At 45.0% G+C, this 20,721-nt stretch overlaps 1 protein-coding gene across 4 annotated transcripts; it reads left to right on the forward strand.

Annotated features, from left to right (window-relative positions):
* The first annotated feature begins 3,491 nt into the window (after positions 1–3,491).
* Positions 3,492–19,095, forward strand: foxn2a (forkhead box N2a). Of its 4 annotated transcripts, none has more exons than XM_029175370.3 (6): positions 3,492–3,692; positions 11,858–12,435; positions 14,037–14,161; positions 14,282–14,331; positions 14,975–15,043; positions 15,516–19,095. In XM_029175370.3, the coding sequence occupies exons 2-6, from the start codon at positions 11,872–11,874 to the stop codon at positions 15,938–15,940; spliced, it is 1,233 nt and encodes a 410-aa protein (XP_029031203.1). In that variant the 5' UTR covers positions 3,492–3,692; positions 11,858–11,871; the 3' UTR covers positions 15,941–19,095. The 4 variants fall into 4 exon arrangements, with proteins under 4 accessions (XP_029031203.1, XP_029031204.1, XP_029031202.1 ...); XM_029175371.3 differs by lacking the exon at positions 3,492–3,692 and adding an exon at positions 3,751–4,076; XM_029175368.3 differs by lacking the exon at positions 3,492–3,692 and adding an exon at positions 8,821–11,747.
* Positions 19,096–20,721: the final 1,626 nt, after the last annotated feature.

A 20,721-nucleotide genomic window follows, 5' to 3' on the forward strand; every position in this document is an offset into this window, starting at 1 on the left:
GCTGGAAAACCCGTGACGACTAAAGATAAAATGTGGTGATCTGCAGTGTGATTCTTAACACTTTATATTATGCAGGCTGTTATACAGTACAGAGACGTTTATTGGGACTATAACTATATATGTGGTCATAATGTTTTTTTACTGCCACTACACTGTAGGTAATCTCTCACTCCCACTTAGTGCAGTGTGGAGTTTGTATTTTGTAGTGTGTGTGTGTGTGTGTGTGTGTGTGTGTGTGTGTGTGTGTGTGTGTGTGTGTGTGTGTGTGTGTGTGTGTTGTACTAATTATGCAGTTAGATGTTGTTACACTATGCTAGTGTCACATCTTACAATGGGATCAAGAATCTTTGCAATGTGCAATACTCACACTCAACATTCACGTTTCTTCATGTTTTAAGTAAATAGTTGACTTCTTTGTGTTCTGTAAACAAACTCTGGGAGAATCATTTTACTCAGCATCTGGTTACACAGTCCTGTTTCATTAAACAGATGAGCTCTTTTTCATTAAGCCGCCGTAAAATTGAATTAAGCATCTTGAGTCCACACTCCTTTCATAACCCTTCGCTGGAATGAGCTGACATTTGGGCATGTTTATATATGTGTTTGCCCAATCTAACCCGAACAAATAGACTGAATCAATACAGAATTACAGGATATTTGCTTGGCTGCTGAAAAGATCATTCCTCGGCCCTACATGTTGAGCATTTTATTGCCTGTGCATTAAAGGAGGCACTTATCAGCTGACAGATAACACACAATGGGCACACCGCTGACACAATTCATAAGGCCTGGTTAGCAGAAAGGATTGTCAAACAAAGGCTTCTGTAGGCAAACACACACTTCAGCTGCAGGATAACTGCAGCCAAAAGCTGCGAGGACCTCTAGGGAAAACAAACCTGAAGAACAAAGAAAGTGTTGCATTTGGAACAAGTTGACCACGCCTGGTTGCTCCGCTGGCAGTTACAGGGCGTGTATGCGTAACATTTACACTAATTTGACCACAAAGACACAAATGAACCCGCTTTAAGGCCGGAACTACTACAAGAAATACTTGAGAGGAATCAGTCAGTGGTGCTCTCCTTTAAATAAAAGTGGTGTGATCCTTGTAGAGCAATTAAGTCTGGACTTCTTGTGCATGTGTTTGCACAGCAGGTGGCCTCTGGCAGCTTCACAGATAGCTGCCTTCTTGTCCTGGGGAAAATGCAAACGCTATCCGTTAAACCAACAACCACTCTGATCACACTTATCTAGGATCTGGATACTAAAATCAAATGCTATAGAGATTCATCTGTCTTTAATCTACATCCCAATTCTCCCGATGACTTCTACAAAGGTGGTTCACACTAATTAGCCCATGGTGCCGACTGTCTGCAGCCAACTGGCGACAGCTTCCACGTCAAATATCGGTAAATGTTTGCTAGACTGTGGGTTTCCTTTATAGTTTTCTCCACTTTCCTGGATGTGCACCGATGTGTCAACATCTGTGCTCCCGTTCCCGGCACAAAAGCGGAACAGGAAAAAAGACAGTGAAGCCTGAACAACGGGGCCAAGGAGACGGCCCGGACGGGGAGCTGCATGCAAACAAAGGTTGTCGCTAATAGAGAGTTTTATGAGCTCCAGACCTGCTGAAATGGAGCGCGGCGCGCGTGCATCAGCTCTTATCGGCTCGCTGGCAATAGGGGAGGGTGAGAGCTTCCACACTTGCGCTCTGTAAAAATGGTCTGATTCATTTTCCGCATGAGAGGGTCTCACTGGGGCGGCATCAGACCAGCCAGTCCACCCAGATTTATGGACCATTAAAGCAGCAGGCCTCCTGACCGCCGTGCCACCATAGGCTGGCTGCTCACACACGCTGCACCCTCATTCACATTTGGTCACTACCCTCCATCACACTGGCTTCCTCATTGTTCATCCCTTCATCAGCACCACACATACTCCTCCTATACGAGCGCCGGCACGACCTCTATTCTTCACGTCACTCCCCTTTATACACAGTGAGCTGCTTCTTGTAATTATTTAACCTTTCTTAAACAGCATAAGCAGACTTTTTAATTGCATTTAATTATTTACATGTGCCACACAAATAAAAACGTGTCACTCCTCAGGAATCAGGATCAGGAAAGGCTCAAATACTGTTATGAGCATGTGTGGTGGTGGCCAGTGGGGCACGTTGTTTTAGCCTAACAGTTTTACAATCAGATTAGTAGCAATGCAGGCACACAGGCTAATGGGTCTGTCTTTTCAAGGCATCCTCAATCAACTGTTTCCCTGGTGATTAATGCATCTTGTTTTCCTCTCGCTCATTTGCTGGCTTTGCAACTTCATCATCCCTACGAGTGATACTGCAAGGAAAAAATGGGGCAGAGTCTACGCTGCCTGCTGGCCCTAAGAATAGCTCAGTGCGCAACACAGTGAAACCACAGGGATCCGAGAAAAGCTGCAAAAACTAAATTCAATTAATAGAAGAATACTCTGTTTTCAACATAGAATCAAGAAGGAAGTTACTGAAATAGCTTTCTGTAAATGATAAATAAAGTCACCAGTCAGGCATTTGCATTGACACAAAACTGCCATCACACCACTGCAAGCCTGTTCATCCAGTTTCAAGGAAGGTAAACACAAGGGCGTGCAGCAGCACCGGTGCATTCTGCATTTCCACAACTGCCTCACACACACACGCCGTCCGTTCAGGCAAACGGACGGACGGCCGGATCGGTCCGCAGAGAGCTACTCGTGAACGCTTTTGAAATGGAGTGGCTGGGATGAGTAAGGTATCACCATTATGTGAAAGTTTCAGTGTGGTGAGAAGTCTGTTGGCCAGTTAAGCTGCACTCCACAGAAAGCTGGGAAAGGACACAAAACCATCATCGCCTACAAAACCGGCTGTAGAAACACCTCCATAAAGTTGTGTTTTTGACATTTCACCAGCACAGACAATGTTTAATAAGACTTGCGACGAGTACAGAAAACATCATGACTCTATTTCCCCCACTTCTCTTTTCTTTGCTTTGTTTAAACGCTCAGTCTCCACACATGTTTGTTGTGTAACTATGGATCACGCATACTGGGCTCCTTGTATCGTTTACTGTAGGAGGGGCCCCATTGGAGGTCCACTATCGTCACATAGCTGGGTGTGGTGAAACATCCTTTCTCTCCGCCCCAACGTGTCTGTGTAGCCTAAATAACGCGTTAGTGTGCGTGTGTGCGTGGGACCTGTGCGTGTGTGTGCGTGTGTGGTGGGGGGGACCATGCTTGATCACAAACGAGCTTTTTTATGAATTTATAAATAATCTCGCTATTACTTAACTGCCAACAGTACTTTATAATTCACAAATTAATCACGCAACATATTTCTCTCGCGTATTTTATTATTGCGAGCAGCTGGCAGGAGAAGTGAAAGCACATTGCACGATGCAAAATAGGATGGCGTGCTCGTGCGCGGAGCTCCTGCGCTGCGGCAGTTGCCAGGGGAGATAGGAGGGGAGGGGTTCCCATTGGCTGAAGTAGGCCTGTTGCCATGGCGACGGCAAGGGGTTTGGTAGCGTTGCCGTGCGCTGTGCGATCTGCGCGCTGCGTGCATGGAGGAAGCAGCTGCTGATCTGATCTCTGACATTGTGCGAGACAGACATCTGAATAAACTGCGCACGGACGTGTCTTTAAACGCACCGCACCGGGACGCGCCGTGGATGATTGTAAGTACCCGCGCGGGGGGTTTCTCCCCCGGTTTCGCCGTGGCCGACTCGCGTTCGCCGGCGCAACGGTGTGCGTTTCGAACAAGCTAAAAGTAAATGTGGTCAAGTGACTTTGCTTAGAGCAGCCAGCATGGCAGATCAGGCGGCAGCATGTGGCCAGCTAGCTAATGTTAACGTTACTTCTCCCTCTCCTCGGGGTCGAAGCTTTATTAGTGGACGGCGATATTTAAAGCACCACAACGCGGTGGTCGTTTCCACTCAGGGGGAACAACAATAATGTGTCATTTTACACGTTTACCGTGTTATGCTAACGCTAGCAGTGCGTCTACTTCACTGACCCACCGAGCGACGGCTAACTCCACTTTGCCTCCCGGTTTGTGCTGGGTAAGGAGCTAACGTTGGTCATGTAGCAACTCCCGCAACGCACTTTAACTAAAGCTGAAGCGAATGTTACGAACTAAACGCAGATACGCTGCCTCGTAAAAAGTCCCGAGTGACGGGTCGCGTTGTGCAACAGTCCACGTCAGTGTGTGTAACTTTGCATTGCTCATTGTGTCTCGGGTCGTGGCTGCTCCTGAGTGTGGTTTCGAGTTGGTGGTGACTAATGTCTCAGCATATTGAACATTAGTATAATAAATAATATTCGTCAGGACCTTGACTTGATCCCGTTCTATCGCCACCAGAGCGGGCGTTCAATTAAATATTTCCATACTGGTGCGTCGACGCGTGTTTTTCGGCTGGTGTTTGATTGTCACTTCCAGTAGTTGCTCTGAATTCCTCATCTCTATAAGTAGTTGAACGTTTCCTGCTGTATATCGGCTGTAGCTGAGGTTTGGGAGGTTTCGCTGTCTAGTGGAGCACATGATGTAATGGATTATCATAAGATTGTCCCAGTTTCAGAGTGCTCCACAAACAATGTCAGCATGTAGGGGAAATATCTGTGTAATCCAGATACGCTTTACATGCTGCTGTGAAATGAGTTCACTCCTAGTTTATTCACCTGCCGTTGGAGTGGATCACTGTCATCTAAAGTTCATCGTGCTCTAAGGTTTCCGCTTATACTCAGGAAAAAGTAGTAGGAAATGATGTATTTCTTCGCGAGGTTATGACATTAACGCAGACCGACGTTCTTCCCTTTCCGTGGCCTGACAGTTATGAAAGCCCCTGTGATAAATAGAAGACAAAGGCAACGGGGGCTGAATGGACACAAACTAAACAATAAAGAAACAGATGTTGCCAGTGTGCCATTATTTTATTGCCAGGATCTCTGCGGTCATGTTGTGGGTCAAACCATCTGTTGTGTGTGCTGTTGTTTGGAGTTGTGGGGTGCATCCACTCCTGTACGTGTTCCTATGTACAGGAGCCTCTTAAGGGACAGGCTCCCAGAATAGATGAGGGTCCGCTAACTTGACGAACGTTCAACACTATAAATAAGACCTGTTGTAACCTAGTGATGTTATTGCTGATGTGGAACACCTTTTAATAGGTGCTGTGGTCTGAAGTTAGTACAATTGAATTATTGTTTGTTGTGTATAAGCTCATTTATTCCCACCATTAGCCTGCTGAGCTATTATAGTTACCATAAGTAGCATTTCAACCTTCCTTTCTATTTCAATATAAAATGAAGTACACGTGAAATATGAGGAAGACCATTCTTAGTGCATACTTTGGTCTCTATTTTATGTCTGTGTAGACGATACAGTGTTAACAAAGACGAAAGTAAGACGCCGCACTGATAGAACTTGAAACTGAAGTTCACAACTTGTTTATGTTCACTGGGTGACATGAGTCATAGTGACGTTTGGTGTTTTTGTCATTTAATCATGGCATTAAAACCTGGGCCATTGACGCAGTATGATTCGGACCACAATGAAATTAATCTGTACACACAGTGTTCTCAAATGTTCTCGTCTTTTGGTAAATACACACACCTTTCTGCAAAGCTGCGTCTTTGTTCTGAACAGGAAGATGTTTCTTAAGGCCTTTAATGAAGAATAAATTTGACCAAAGAGACCAGCAATTGCCGCTGCCCTCTTTCTGAGCAAGAGTGGCACAGAATCTGTACTTCAAAATGGTGGCGTTACTGTGTAATCAGTCTTATCACAGCGCTGTGTACTCTGACCCAGAGTAAAACCAAAGGTTGGGTCCTCTAAAATCCACCGTGATCTGGATCTGGATCATGGAAGCACACGAAACATGCGACGGTGAAGTCATGTGGAAGGAACCTCACAAGGCTTCACAAGGTCCAAACCCAGTTTCTTATACATTGGCGGAACTGAAGGAACAAAGCTTTATAACCTGCTGTTGTGTGAAAACCGTTCCACCATTGAGTCATTGATGACTTTGATTTTGCTGAGTGGATTGCTGGAGCAGCGAAAGAGGTTGAATAATTCAGTGATTAGCAGAATAGGGAACTTGATGGTCTTAATTACATAGAGTGGTTGTTTGATTTTAATGTTATAATGCGTAAAATAAATGAACAATGTGCGTTGTAACCAAGTGAAAGGCGTTTTAATGGAATCACGGTGAGGGCCTAGGTTGACTGTGCTGTTGACAATGCAGTCACACACGTGTCTGGGACCAGCCACTAATCAGTGGGCTCCAGCGCTGACTGTTGATGTCTGTCAGGGTTGTGAAGTCGTCTGCTTTAAGTAACCCTTCATCCTGCTGCATGTGTGTTCCATCACCTTTGTTCGGCCTCCGTGTCTGTTTGAAGGGGACATCCCCAGGGGTGTGTAGTCTTTTGTTGTCTTATATCTGAGACTTTCTGTTGATCAAACATAGGTGCTAGCTCTAAATTTGGCCCGCAGATGTTGGGTCTGTGACGGCCCTTCTTCACGTCTCTGGGCATGATTTTGTTTTCCTCCCCTGTTCAGATGATGAAATTGCTTTTTTTTAGGAGGTTTTACATCATTTAACGTCTCCTGAGAGATCAGAGTGCAGCCAAATGCCATCTATTTTTATCCCACAAGCTTTGCATTTAACAGCTGTCACAATTTTCCAGACTAGTGTAAACCTATTGTTGTTAATGTCATGACACCAACAAGAATGCGGAACATGTTGAGGTTTGGTTCAGCTATTTACTAATACATGGCATGAATGTAAATGTACATACATTTACAAAAGCAAAAGATACACTATGTATATTCTTGTTCCTGGTGTCTGTCTCTACTTCAGTTATTGTTTTGCATCTCTTGATTTGTTACAGAGGTTGTGCTCTGCCCCCTCCTCTCTTCTGCCCCTGTCCAACCCCCCGACTGTCCCTCTTCCTGTGTGTTTCTGCTGGTCTGTACTTAAACAGCAGCCCATTAGGGCCCACCTCATTAAAGGAAACACTTATGTCACACTTTGGTTGATTGAGAGAAAGGAAGAGGGGAGCACAACTGTCGGTTATCATAATGGGCCTTTGTCTTTTCACCCCTGGCTGAATTACCGGGATTTATTTAATGGCTGGTGTTGTGGAAAGTCTCCATGAATTTCCATCACAGCTCTGTGTACTTCAGCACAGGCTGGTCATAGCGTGTGCGAGTGATGCTGAATCTGGATGGATGTTTGGGTTTGGCTTGAACGGTGATGGTGTCGGTTTACCAGACATGTAAAGTCACCCACGAGGTTACAATGTGGCCATTAGGTTGAAAAGCAATGTCAACATGAAGCTGTCATAGACAACGAAAACAACAGTATTTTATACTGAGCCCAGAACTTTAAAACAGCTCAACTGATGAAGTACGAAGCCCAGTTTACTAGAGCGTGTCTAAAGCCTTGCTATTTTTAAAAGTCTAGCTTTGAGATCACATCACCATGGCGATTTATTGCAAAAAGGATTTGGAGGGAAATAATATTAACTTTAGCAAAGAATCCTCGAGGCCTTGTACTTGAGTTGCACCAAAATATCCTGTGATTCTGAAGGAGCGTTCAAGTGTCTGTCATATTATTGCTGCTTCATGTTTGCCCTTCTGCCGCTTTGCTCATTTTAGAAGCTTCAGTAAATATTTAAATTATTCTAAAGCAGGGTACTTCTAGCCGTCCTTGTGCTGTTCCCACTGGATCTGGCATAGATACATATGAAGAACTGCATTACAGCCTGCTCTGACGCCAGGCGTCGTCCAGGGGTGCGTTCAGCAAACCTCCAAAAGTAAAGGGAATTTCAAAGACTCTACCATTAAAGATGCGGGCCAGCTGGTCAAAGCCAGTTGGCGCTGAGCGTTTGTACACTGAACTTACAGGCACCTGACCCCAGAGATAAGGTTTCACTCTTGGCCGGGGGCGGCCATGTTCTTCCCGTCTGTTGACAGTCCAAGCGCAGCCTTATGTGTTTGGGTTTAGAATCACTGCGTGAACTTAATTGTTTGATAGTCCCCCCCCCGGCTGTTAAACCCTCTCGTCGGCCGCTACAGGTTCTGCTCGGGTGTTTGCCAGCAGCCTGCGAGCCCCGCGCTGGAACCCGTAGACCGCTGCTCGAGTCCAGCGCTGCTGGAGCGGGCCGCGCAGACACGTCTGTGCGCGGAGGCTGAATTTGTTTGCTGAAAATGAACTTCCTCAACAGGCAGGCGGTGTTTCCTTCCCTCCCGGCCCTCTGTTTAACACTGTGAGGTGAATACTGAGCGCTTCTGAAACATGACTAGAGCAAAAACAACTGCTCCTTTGTACGAGCGGAGTGTGGGGCCGTTCCTAAATCTTTGTGCGAGCTCGCTTTCTTCTGCTTCCACCGCGGGCGTCGCGTGGATTATTTTAATCCACCCAGTAGTTTCATTTAAAAAAATGTATCATTTAGCGGCGCTTTAGCAGTGGCCTGATTAGCCTTCACATTAATGGAGGCTTTATTTATAATGACATGATTGGACCCTCCTGTAAAATAAAGCGCTGCCACTTGGCCGCCTGGCTCTGGAGCAGCCTCTCGCTCCCCGTTCCTCCCGTTCCAGCTCACGCCCCTTTGTCTCATTCCCAGTTTTACAGCTGCAGCCAGACTGGGTCGTCACCTAAACATCAGTTAGGGTGTCGGATGACGCCCCCCCCCCCCCCCCCCCCCCCCCCCCCCCCGCGGGGGCCCTGCGGCACACCTTTGTTTATCTGTTGCAGAGGTGTAACTGGTTTGAGTCAACCGGTTTGTTCCTCGCGAGGAGGGTGTCGACCGGTTTTCGCGGCAGTTGCGCCCGAGCCTGTGTTGGGACACGTCGATTCGTCCCATGAGAGCGGCGTGCGGGAAGTTTTGTTCGGCGTCGAAGCTCGACCGGCGGAAGGAGCGCTGTGCCGGTGCGACGCCCAGGTCGCCGGTGGCCTTTCTGTTGGTGGAGAGCAGCGGAAGACTGCTGGCTTCAGCGTTTTCCGCGCGTATTGATCCCTCCACATTAGCTCTCTCTTCATGCACAGACATTAGCACAATTGCTTCCCTTACAACATCGGCTGCCGTGGCAACTGAGTCCTCATCGAGAGATTTCCTCCCAGGAAACATCTCAAAGCAGCACCTCTTCATTTTGATGCTGCCATCATCTCCCTTACATTCCCTCGTCCATATTTGACACATCAACGGCTTGATTTGCCACTTTAAGCTATCTCCATATGTCTTTGTGTATTTTTGAATAGGCTAAGTGCTTAACAGGATAAAAGAGCAGTTTGAAAGGGGTGAAAATGTGCCTTGGCACCTGCTGTTCGTGCCTGCCTGTTTGCACATGAATATGATGAGGCTGGCGGTGCGCGGGGCTGTTTTAACTTGCAGATGAGCCATCAGGTCAGCACCGTTGCAGCTTTGGTGCGTTTTCAAGGATGAGCTGCAGTCAACAGGCCGGTCCCGCTTATTAGCCGCCACTCTTGTCCCCTCGTTGCATTCCCAGACGCCGCTGGCTCTTTGATGCCTTCACAAGAGCGGTGATAGCCGCGATCATTGCGGCGGCAGCGGCGGTAATTGACCAGCTGCATTAATGGAGAAACACTTCCTGTGTTTGCTTGGAAGCAATACAGCTCTCCCCTCCATCCACTCCGCCTCTGTTGATATTCAAATGATGGCCTTCTGGATGAGCAGCTCCGAAGAGGATAAGCACTCTGCCACCCAAGGGCTCGGCCGAGAGCTCAGGGACCTGAAAATTGACTGAGGTGAAGCTCCCTTTGCTTTAAGGTTAATCAGCGGTCTGACACTTCACCAGGCCGTGACGTCATCTCATGTCCCAGTCAGCTGGTTACTCATGGCCCAGTATGGAGAGCATGGGCTGTGCTTTCAGTTGACTGGTGCTCCAGTCAACGCTTTCGCCGCACTTTCTAATCGAACCTGAACCTGACACCCGATTCAGGTTCAGGTATGGCCTTTACTTTTTGCCACACCCGTGTTCGCTTCTGGTTTGCCCTGAGCTCATTTTTTGCCATAGGCATTTGTTGTGTAGACTTCCCACCATGGTTTGCCTATCCAAACTTTCTTGTTCAGAAGTATCAGCACATACACAAACACACACAAAAGATTTCCAGAGAAATAAATAATATTTTTTCCCTTTTCTCTTTGTGAATTCATAATTCTTTCATCGTGGGCACACGTCATGTCAAGGGGTATGGAATTTCGGTCTCTTGAGCAGAGATTATCTTTTAACACAAATGGACAGTTCTCGTAATGCCTGACATCTGTTTGTTCTACTTTTGGTGAGAGCTGTGATTCATCCTAGACTCGGGATAACTTACAGTACACAGCCTACCTCAGTAGCACCGAGTCTCATCTGCTTCCCCATCTTGGCGTCTGGTCTCTATCACTCTTTCTGTGTTACTCTGGTCATCCATTATTCCCCTATTGCTATTTCCCCTTTTGCCTTCAGCTGTTCTGCTCTTTTGCTTTAGGCTTAAATAGCTCTTTGATTTCCATATATATATGCGCCACATGGAACATATGCAGAGGCTAGTATACAAGATGGACTCTTATGACAGACACTGAAACAAACCTGTATATAAGTATGCTTTTAAGGCTGAATAAATGATGAGCCTTGATTTAGATACCACTCCATGCCGGTGCTGCGTGCTTATGCCCTCATTGATAGTTGAGTGTTCATTTGGTAAATGCACTAATGTGTCCTTCTTCCCCCTCCTTCCCTTGCTGACTGAGTCTGACAAACTGATTTGTGTGTGCGCGTACGCTCCCTCTCATGTCTCACCCACTGTGCAAACACTCTTGAGTTTGACCCAGTTCTTATCGCTGTAATGAAAATGTATGTCAGTCTACTGCATTTTTCTCCTCAACCTTTCAACCGCGCTTCCATCTCAGTCCTTATGCAGAGCATCCCTGGACCATCCCAGATCCAGGGCAGGGTGTGTGCTCAGTATGTGTCTGTGTCAGGGGCAGTCACTATGGATTACTGACATTTGTACTGACTCTTGTTTGTGGGATTTCCTAATTGACATGATGACATGGTTGTCATGGAGACACCTAGGCCAGAAAGCTCGTTGTTAGCTGAGCAATAGTTATGTCTTCATGCTTGCAGGATCATAGGATTGTATATTGTACATTTACAATATTTCTTTTTGTGCAGACCTCACTAGATCAGGTTCAGTTACATCATTGACAGCATCAATTTTGTACAGGTCTTCTTAATAATAGCAGTTTTGGATGGAATTGGTTAATCATACAGAGCTCGTGGCAGTTTGTAATTCCTTAGTGCTGTTAAATGACTGACAACTTTATAGCCACTTTACTCTCCTTAATCAGGCTGGTAACAAATTGAGACTTGATTCTGGCTTCATCTAGATCAGCCTTTAAGAGCCATCCACTCTGTAAGATGGAGGACTTCCACTCCTTCTAGCAGTCATTGAATGGTTTCATGCTCATTTACTCATAACGAGCAGCTGAGTCTCGTCTGAAACGAGGTGGGCGTCAAGAAGTGGGGCCTTAAGTTGGTTTAGTTCCTTGAGAGGGTCTCCTCGAAGGTTCTTGGTCGGAGTCGGGAGTGATGAGAGTCAAAGGCCTCTCTGACAGAGAGAGGGCCAGAAGGCGTGAAAGAGGCCGACAGGCACAGCTACAGGGGGTGTGCCCCCAGGGGAAACTTAAGAAAACAGGGTCAACGCTTGGAAGAGCACATCATTTCAGTATGTTGGATCCAGTTATTCCACACCATCAGCAAAGCTGTGGGTGTGTATGTATAACCTGTTTAAATGATAAACTTATTCTCTCTCTCTCTCTCTCTCTCTCTCCATAGACCTCTTTGATTTAATGGGTCCAATTATTGGGATGTCACCAGATAAGAAAACGGAAATTCCGGGTATGCAAGAGGAGCGAACGGGGCTCAGAGGTGTTTGTGGTGTGGGAACGCTGCCTGAGGCGGAGTGTGCGTCCAGCCCACTGGCGACCAGCGTGGATCGCACCGGAGGTACCGAAGATGAGGAGCTCACTAACCTCAACTGGCTCCACGAGAATTTGCTCCAGAACTTCACCCTCGGGGGCCCCGAAGCTCCAACCAGCGGCAGCCCCCTCTTTGACATCGAGGGCGACTACAAGTCCAACCAGGGCCCATCGTCATCTTCCTCATCGTCATCGCACGGCAGAAGCAGGGAGCGGGACTCACTGAAGTCCAAGCCCCCTTTCTCGTTCTCTCTTCTCATCTACATGGCCATCGAGCAGTCTCCCAGCAAGTCTTTGCCTGTTAAAGAAATCTATGGCTGGATTCTCGAGCACTTCCCTTATTTCTCAAATGCCCCCACTGGCTGGAAGAACTCAGTCCGTCACAACTTGTCCTTGAACAAATGCTTCCGTAAGGTTGATAGGAGTTTGGGAAAGGTAGGTTCACACTCAACTATGATACACTTTGTACAGATTCATTCTTTTTTTCAGTCTGTGGCTTCTACTGAAATAGCTCTCACTACTCTATCTTTGTTGGTTGTGTGTTAAAGTTTTCATAGGCCAGAATGTGTCATTTAGCAAAGTGCTGCTTTGGAGTCCTCCATTGCAGCGCGGCTCATTTGTCCGTGTCCAGGACAGTAAGGCAGCTGTAGGGACCTCCTGACTTTGCAGCGATAAGGAAGGAATCAAGTCAAGGTCACACATACTCCTTCAGAGGAAACGCTAACACAGCACACCAAGATAGGACTTTATCTCCTGAAACAGTGCAAGGTAGTGAAACAGTTTTAATCAAATGGAAAAGAATCTTGCATTTAAAAGTCTAAAAACGACAGAAGGAAGAAAGAAACGTGACCTAAAAGCCAGATGGGAGTTTGTGGGAATGGTTTTTGTGAAGGGCACGTGTCCTGTAAAGAAAGACACATGACGCGTCCTGCCTGTAAACTGAATGGGATATGAAAGAAACATGAAATTGTTAATTTCTTGTCTCCAAAGTTAAAATTTCCATTTAGGTCTTTGGCCTTTGGAAATTATAAAACAACTTCCCTGTTTTTTTTGGTCAACGTTATTTTGAGCTAGTTGCTTTATCGGCGCTGTGATTTGTTTTCTAAAGGTGTCTTTAAACAAACACTCCCACAGATGTTTTCACATCAGAGCAAAGTCCTGATTGTTATATGGAAGTTTGTTTCCGGGTAGGAACAATGAAATGATGCTTTTATTCATTTACTATAAGATGCTTCATGTTGAGCCTTGAAAGCAGCCGCTTTCTCTTCTTTCTAAACTGTTTGCATGCGTTGCCCAATTTGCCTAAAACTGCTCCGTGGGGTGACGGTCGCCGCGGTAGCCATATTGCGCGTCGGTGCGGGCGCGGTGGCGTGCTGCGCCCAGGCTGTGGCTGGCTAGGACCCCGGAGCTTCCCAACATGGGAGGGGACGGCGGCGGGCGCTCGGCGAGCAGCAACATGGTGCGGTGCAGGCCGCTCAGCATGCAGGTGCACAGTGTGAAGCAGCACCAGTTTCACATGACACACTGGCTGGTGGTTTCCGTTGCCATGGAAACATTTCCTTCTTCCTGCATCAGGGCTGGCTGGTAATCTGAGTCAAGGTTATTCTCCACCCTCCCTCCCTCCCTCCCTCACTCACTCTATTCTCCTCCCAGACTGGGCAAGAACACGCCGCCATCAGATAAAGTGACAGTTAGCACACTCCTGCACACATCAGCACACAAATTCATTCTTTACACAATTGCTGTGGGGCAATTGTTTCCTGCTGTCTGCCAATGTCTAGTCCTCTTTGTTCGCTTTGGAATTTTGGAATAATCTAGACGTAAATGATTTGTTCAGCATTTTTAAAAGAAGGAAATAGATAAATGAATAAAATGCTTGCTTAATTGCTGTGCAGATCGACAGTTCCCGACTCGAGCTCGAGACTTTATAAACGTCTGAACATTTCCGCTTTAAGAGCATATAGACCCTTTGCTGCAGCACATTCCTTACTCTACCAGGCCTATGGAGGTTTGACTGTACCTGCTCTTTGTTATAGGCCAATGGAAAAGGTTCTCTGTGGTGTGTTGACCCAGAATACCGCCCCAACCTGATCCAAGCCCTTAAGAAGCAGCACTTCCCTGCCGCACATGCCTTCTGCACACCACCCGCCTCCCCACCCAGGTAAATTAAACTCACTATTATAGCTTTCCTTAACTCCAGTTAGTTCTATTAGTTACATTTCACATTATTGATTATTATTTGAGCGCCTTGGCCTTCATGTCTTTTGTTTTCCTTCTGCAGTGCCTCTTCACCCCCTCGCCACCTTTTTCTACAGGGCTGCTCATTCAAAGGTGAGACCCAAGTAAAGCTAACAGCAGTGAAACCTACCTGCCCAGCAAGAATCTACATATGCAGTATATACAGATCCAGTGCCATTTTACGGCTTGTGTTTGTGCAGTATTTTGATTATGTTGCCTTTGCACACGTTTGCTCCCAGAACATTCTGCATCACCGTGCCTTTACCTTCAATTCTTGGTTTGATTTGTTGCTTTCAAGTCATTGATGCTTCATGTAGACCGTATGTTTGAGAGCTCCCAGTTGACGTCTCAGCCTCCTCTTCGCCCCCTCCTGCCTCTTGGATTTGTAACCTTGACGACAGGCAGAGGTTCTGCTGGTGCAGAGTGTTGAGCACTCAGTCTCACTGTAATCATTAATAATTTAGTGCCCCAGAAGTGAGCTATGAGGCTTTTACACACTTTGTCATTTCTGAAAAAAGATTAGATGCACTTTGAATATCAGTGTAAAAAATGTATCCACTGGTTTGTTTAGGTGAATCTTTTGCATATATCGTCTGCCCAGTAAACATGACAGGATCATTATGTGTTTCCTGTTTAAATTGCTGAAAAGAGCCCAGTCCTCCCAGTCATTTCAGAGATGCCATGCTACCATTCACTCTTTAGGACTGACCATCATGCATGTTCTCTCCTCTTCCAGAGTCTGACATTGATGCTGCCACTGCCATGATGCTCTTAAACTCTGCCCCTGGGCACCACGTTGACCCATGTAAGATAATCTACAGGCAGCCTTACCTTCGCCTGTTTGCCCCCGACATACCACCCTCTCATTGCTTAAGTCTTTTTATTTTGCTTTTGTGATGTGTACATCTTGTTCTTAGAAACATTTTGCAGTGGAAATGTTTTGAGAACATTACCATATTCAATGTGCATAATTATAGGTAGTAGTTGTTATAAGGTTATATAAACAATGTTGACATATAGACACCTACAAAGATCATTCCATGTGTCTGGGATTATTATACATAATTATATTATACATTGTTGCATTAAAAAGATATTTTTAAACCAAAATGTTCCTCTTACATCTGCAGAAAAATAACAAAAGGTCATTGAGTGCAAAGTTATAATAGGATTTATATAAACTCACATAACTACAACTGCAGCATTTAAAGCATTTCCCTGTAAAAATTCCTTTAAATCATGAACTCATGACCGTTTCCATCTTCTGCTCTCCTCAGGCAACTCTGACAGCCCGCTGGACCTCTCCAGACCTGACTCGGTTCTGGTGAGCAGCGATCCAAAACAGGACCACAACTACAGCAGCGTGGCCCTACAGCGCTGCTCCTCCCGCTCCTCCTCCTCGTCTCTCTCCTCCCTGGACGAGGGAGGCTGCGATCGCAGACAGTCCCGCCGCGCCGGCAGCGAGGGCTTCCACAGTGACGAGGACTCCGACCTCTGGGACGAGAGGGGCGTCCACCCGACCGCCCGACGTCCGCCCGCCATCAAGTGGCCCGCCGGCAAGAGGGCACGGCGCGAGATCAAGCCAGAGCTGGACGAGGAGCTGAAGGAAGCGGCGGGCTCCTTGCTGCACCTCGCTGGTATACGCAGCTGCACGGAGACTTCCAAACGCACTGTCAAGAGCACAAAACTGAACAGGAAATGAAGATTCTTTTTTTTGCCCTCAACAGACTCCGGACCCTTTGAACCCTAACCTCTTACCCCTGATCGTGTGTCCCAGTGTGCCTCCTTCTCCTTATCTGATCGTTCATTGGCCATTTTGAGCCTTTTTGTTTGAAGATATCACTGTCCAACAAAACAAATGGCAATAGTATCGTTCAAACAGGAGAACAAAGCCATAAAGAGACTTTTGTACCTTGGGGGTAACTGCTGGGGATGGGTGTGTGGGCTATGGAGAACCATCAAGATACCTATCCAAAACGACCTGCCTGCTTGAGTTGGGTTAGAAGATTGTGATCGAAGACGTTTTTCTCTGACAGACAAAATGGCAAACGCTGAAGGTTTCTATAACTCAAAGCATTGCATGCTTCCTCCTCAAACCTGTATCCTCTTCCAAGTGAATCTATTTATGAAGCGAATGAGTGCATGTTTGTAACAAACAAGATCTAACCTCCTCCTGGTGTTATCAGTTCCTCCTTTTTGTGCTGAAGAAAACAACTCCACTGTTTTGAAAGGAATTCTTGCTCTATGAGTCCTCTCCTAAGAGAGCTGCAATAATTAATACACAACCATAACGTTTTGTGACATTACTTCATGGTGGCATTCTTCAGAGTTGAGTACGCTAGTTAAACTTTACAATTAAGAGAATGACTGGAGTAGTATTATGATCTTGTTCGATAAACTTATTACACAGGAGCTCCGGCTCTGTTTCAGGATTAGCAAGATATGGAAATAGTATTACTCTGCCACTGCCAAATTTAGTTGCAAAGTTAGCTACGCTACTTGGCTCAGTTCTGTGCAGCCATTACCGCGCTTTGATATTGTTTCTGCTCATCCTGTCGATCTCTTTCATCCATCAGTGAGTTTGTGTGTGTGATGACATTTAATGTGCAGACACAGGTTATATATTCACGTGTGTAACTGCCTATGCAAAGTGAGCATCTGCCATGTATTGCCAGATGTTCACTGTGTGTTCATAGGTTTAACCTCCCCAGTTCCTTTTAAGTGCGTGTGTATCATAGTGCATGTCGACTTCAGCCAAACCTTCATGATAGAGAAGACACTGAACTGGTCAGCCTGTTTAAAGTAGTCGTACTGCTCCAATGAATGTGACTGGTGTCCTGACAGGTCTCCTTGCTACAGCTGTATTGTAGAGCTGGTTAACAGTGACAACGGGTGTGGACAGTAAATTAGCCCACATGTGGGGTTGCAGCAGTTTTATTACATGTGGTCTCCTGGTTTTTTTGATATATGTACTTCATAAAATGATACAGCAAATCCTCTGCTTGCTGTTAATGTGGCCAAATTAACTCGCAGCTCGAAGAAGACTTTGTCTGTTTTGGTTTCATTTAAATAAAAGGTAGTTGATCAGAATATATTCCTGGTCGGAGAGAACAGGACTTGATTTGAGCGGCCGCTCGCTGGCGAGACGTTGGAGACCTGTTGCTGCTCTCACCCCGAGCCCTCGGTTCTGGCTGGCCACCAGTGTTTTTATCCTCGCTCTTCCTCCTAGAACAAAATAAGGAAGTGCACGCTCTCTTCTCAAGCTGTGAAATGGAGTGTTTATTGTCAGTCGATTGCACGCAGCTCGCTGAGGGGAAGTTGTGAACCGCTTTTCGAAAAGGCCACAATTCTCATTTAAGCTCCAGCAAAGGCTGCACAGTCGCACAGCGTACAATAAAAAGGTAGCACGGAGACGCACAAGGGTCACGCACCGAAAACGAGACGATTTCTTCCCACATACTAGATCACTTTGTGTCACACTGACTGTTAGTTTAGCATGTATGGTCAGTGCCAAACATGTTTTTGTGCCACTGATATAAAAGGACCATAGTCGTTCTATCCCCCTGCTGCCACGATGTACATGTGATTTAGAGTAACTACGCCCTACTTTTCTGAATCATCCTAACAGGAAATGGGAGAGTGCTCTGGTCAGTGCAGTGACTTGTTTTTGTCACTTTACAGTGGGAACTGGTCTCAGCAGAGTAAGCTGCAGTTCTCAGAAGTAATACTTGCATACACTGGTTTTGTTTAGCTGTGAAAAAAAGAACAAGGTATTGTTCATGAATCATCAACTTATTTATGACATTAATTTATGGGATTATTGAATGCATACTCTATCAAACACTGGTCATTTCAAACAAATGACCAGGCACATTTATTTCTTTCCCTCTGTGAACGCATCTTAAGTATTTTGTTTTTCCCCTTTGTTTATTTTCCAGCAATACACCATTCTCTGTTTCACTATGTTATAGTGATTAAGTATTTTGCCAATATCTATCATCTCTAGAGCGGGTGTTTTGTTTTTAAATTAACCATTACTGCCAGGTTTTCTTGATGTTTTGTTTTGCTCTTTGTCAGGTTGGATAGAAGACAGTTAATTGACATTGATCCTGAAGCCTTTTGTTGCCAAAACTGATGAACGGCAGGGTAACACGTTACCCACGTGCTGTAGAAGCTGATTGACTCTTTTATTTTTTATGTTTGGAGATAATTACATATGTAGTCCAAATTGAAGACTAGTTCTTGGTCTGATCACAGTGTAATAATATTTTTTCAAAGGACTCGCACTCATAACTCATGCTTCCAGGTATTACGGGATGTTTAAATTGTTCTGAATGCCACTGAAGACTGGAAGCGACTAACTCGGTCCCCAAGCTGCTGCTGCGTAGTTGCAGACATACATTTAAATTTAGGCATGAATGCACAGACGAAGAGGAATCTCATCATCATTATTATTATGTCATTCTTTCTGTAGCACTTGCAAAAGAGACATTATGTCGGTGTCAAAGTGACACCGGGTCAGTGAGATGGCGCGTGAGTGAGTGACCTGAACGTTACCCATCTCAGCACCCAGTTGCTTTATTGCTCAACAGCTGTTATTGAATATTGATTATGTGATTCTCCAAATTCTGTTGCAGTTCCTGTGGGTATAATGATCATTTAGTTGCATTTGACAAAGCTGCCAACCCAGTATCAGTTTGTGTCAGTTGTCTGCCATGTCTATTGAACCGACACACCTTTTGGTTTTTGTATGCTAACCTCTGTTGATAAAATGTTTATAAGATTTATTTTCGCCAAAGATATGCAATTGCATTATATATGGTATTACAAAATATTAATAAAAACCTGTTCTTGTTACCACTGTGTATGTTTTGATTCTAGTCTGAGCTCCACCTCAGCATTTTATCACCAAATTAAGACTTGTCATCTTTACATTTGGAACCTACACTTAGATCCACATTGCCACCTGCTGTGAAGGCAATAAGATCAACATTTCAGCTAATTATAGTCTGTTCATTAGTGTGGCTTCATCTCCATGTGGCTGCTTTCTCAGTTTTCATACAACCTTTTTTACAGCTGGCAAATATTTCCCTACAAGTCCAGCAGTTCACTGCTGTTTTGACTGCACACACTGAGCTCAGCACTGTGTCGGCTCCACCACACTTTCTCTTTTCTTCTGCTTGTCTTTTAAAAGCACCAACATGGCCGACTGCCAGAAATGCACCTCGCATTAATGTAAATTCCAGGGCTGTGCCAGTGATGGATGTATCATCAGATGTTCTAACGACACTCTTTGCTGTAAGTTAATTAGTCATGGAGGACTGTGGGATGAACACAGTGTGACCCTGAACAAGGGCTTGTCTGAGTAGCCTCAGGGCCATTGGCGCAGCTCTATTGTTCAATAGAGTCCTGTGTGTCGACTGGAAGAGGGGGGCTTCTCCCTACTGACTGCCTCAATTCAGCTGGAAATCAGAGCAGCATCACCTCCCCCCCTCCCACACGGCCCTAGCAACCACGCCACGCCGACAGTTGCCAGGCAACCAGACAATGCTGGAGCCACTGGCTGTGGTGTGCGTGTGAGAGAGTTTGCGTTTTTTGCCTGTATGCATTAAAGATCAGCGACAGTGAGACAGCACTAGCAGAACTGTTCTTCTTTGGTACAAAACACTGAAGCAAAGCCTTTCTGTGAATATTAAAAATGTAACAGCTGATACAACCCAAAATACACATTCAGACTTCTTTAAAGTAAAAGTAATACTCTGGTGGAAATAAAGAGATTATTATGGATTAGGTGAAAATAATCATGTAGGATTTGCGCAGTGATGGTTGCATTAGCAATGTGGCATTTCACTTCTAGTCCAAATGAGGTCATGTGCGTGTTAGAGTCTCAGACTCACACAGAATATCCTTTATGGTGCTACCTTCTTGCAATTTCTGACCTCATTTGTTAATGCAACCCTAATGACACTCAAGCTCAGAGATAATAATAATAATAATAATAATAATAATAATAATAATAATAATAATAATAATAATAATAATAATAATAATAATAATAATAATCTTTTGCAGCATAAAGGCAATCATAAATTGCATTAAGAGTAATTGGGAAAGATGTTTTTTTGCATTATATATTGTATACATTATTTGGCGTTGTACTAATATCAAATTATACTAATGTTACAATTTCTGTAATATACAAGTGTATAAGCCATTGTTTTAAGTATAAAAAGTTTACAAGCATGAATAGAAAATAATGTAATGTATAAACATTATAGGTATATGTGATGCTAGCAACTTTCCTTTTTTAATAATATTATTAATTGTTATGTTATTAAATCATCACTGTCATTAAATTACAAAGTAATTCACTACTTGAAAATACAATGAATATGAATGCATATAAGCACACATTCAAAAACTATACCAATTACTAAGTAACTGCAGTATTTGCTCTCAGGTGAAGTGATGTTTTTAGGGGTC

Source organism: Betta splendens, chromosome 15, assembly GCF_900634795.4.
Source record: "Betta splendens chromosome 15, fBetSpl5.4, whole genome shotgun sequence".
Classification (NCBI taxonomy): Eukaryota; Metazoa; Chordata; class Actinopteri; order Anabantiformes; family Osphronemidae; genus Betta; species Betta splendens.

Coding starts and splice junctions, on each gene's coding strand:
- foxn2a (XM_029175368.3), top strand. CDS start 11,612: ATGAGAGTCAAAGGCCTCTCTGACAGAGAGAGGGCCAGAAGGCGTGAA. Junction 11,748..11,857: donor TGGAAGAGCACATCATTTCA/GTATGTTGGATC, acceptor CTCTCTCCATAG/ACCTCTTTGATTTAATGGGT. Junction 14,162..14,281: donor CCACCCGCCTCCCCACCCAG/GTAAATTAAACT, acceptor TTCCTTCTGCAG/TGCCTCTTCACCCCCTCGCC.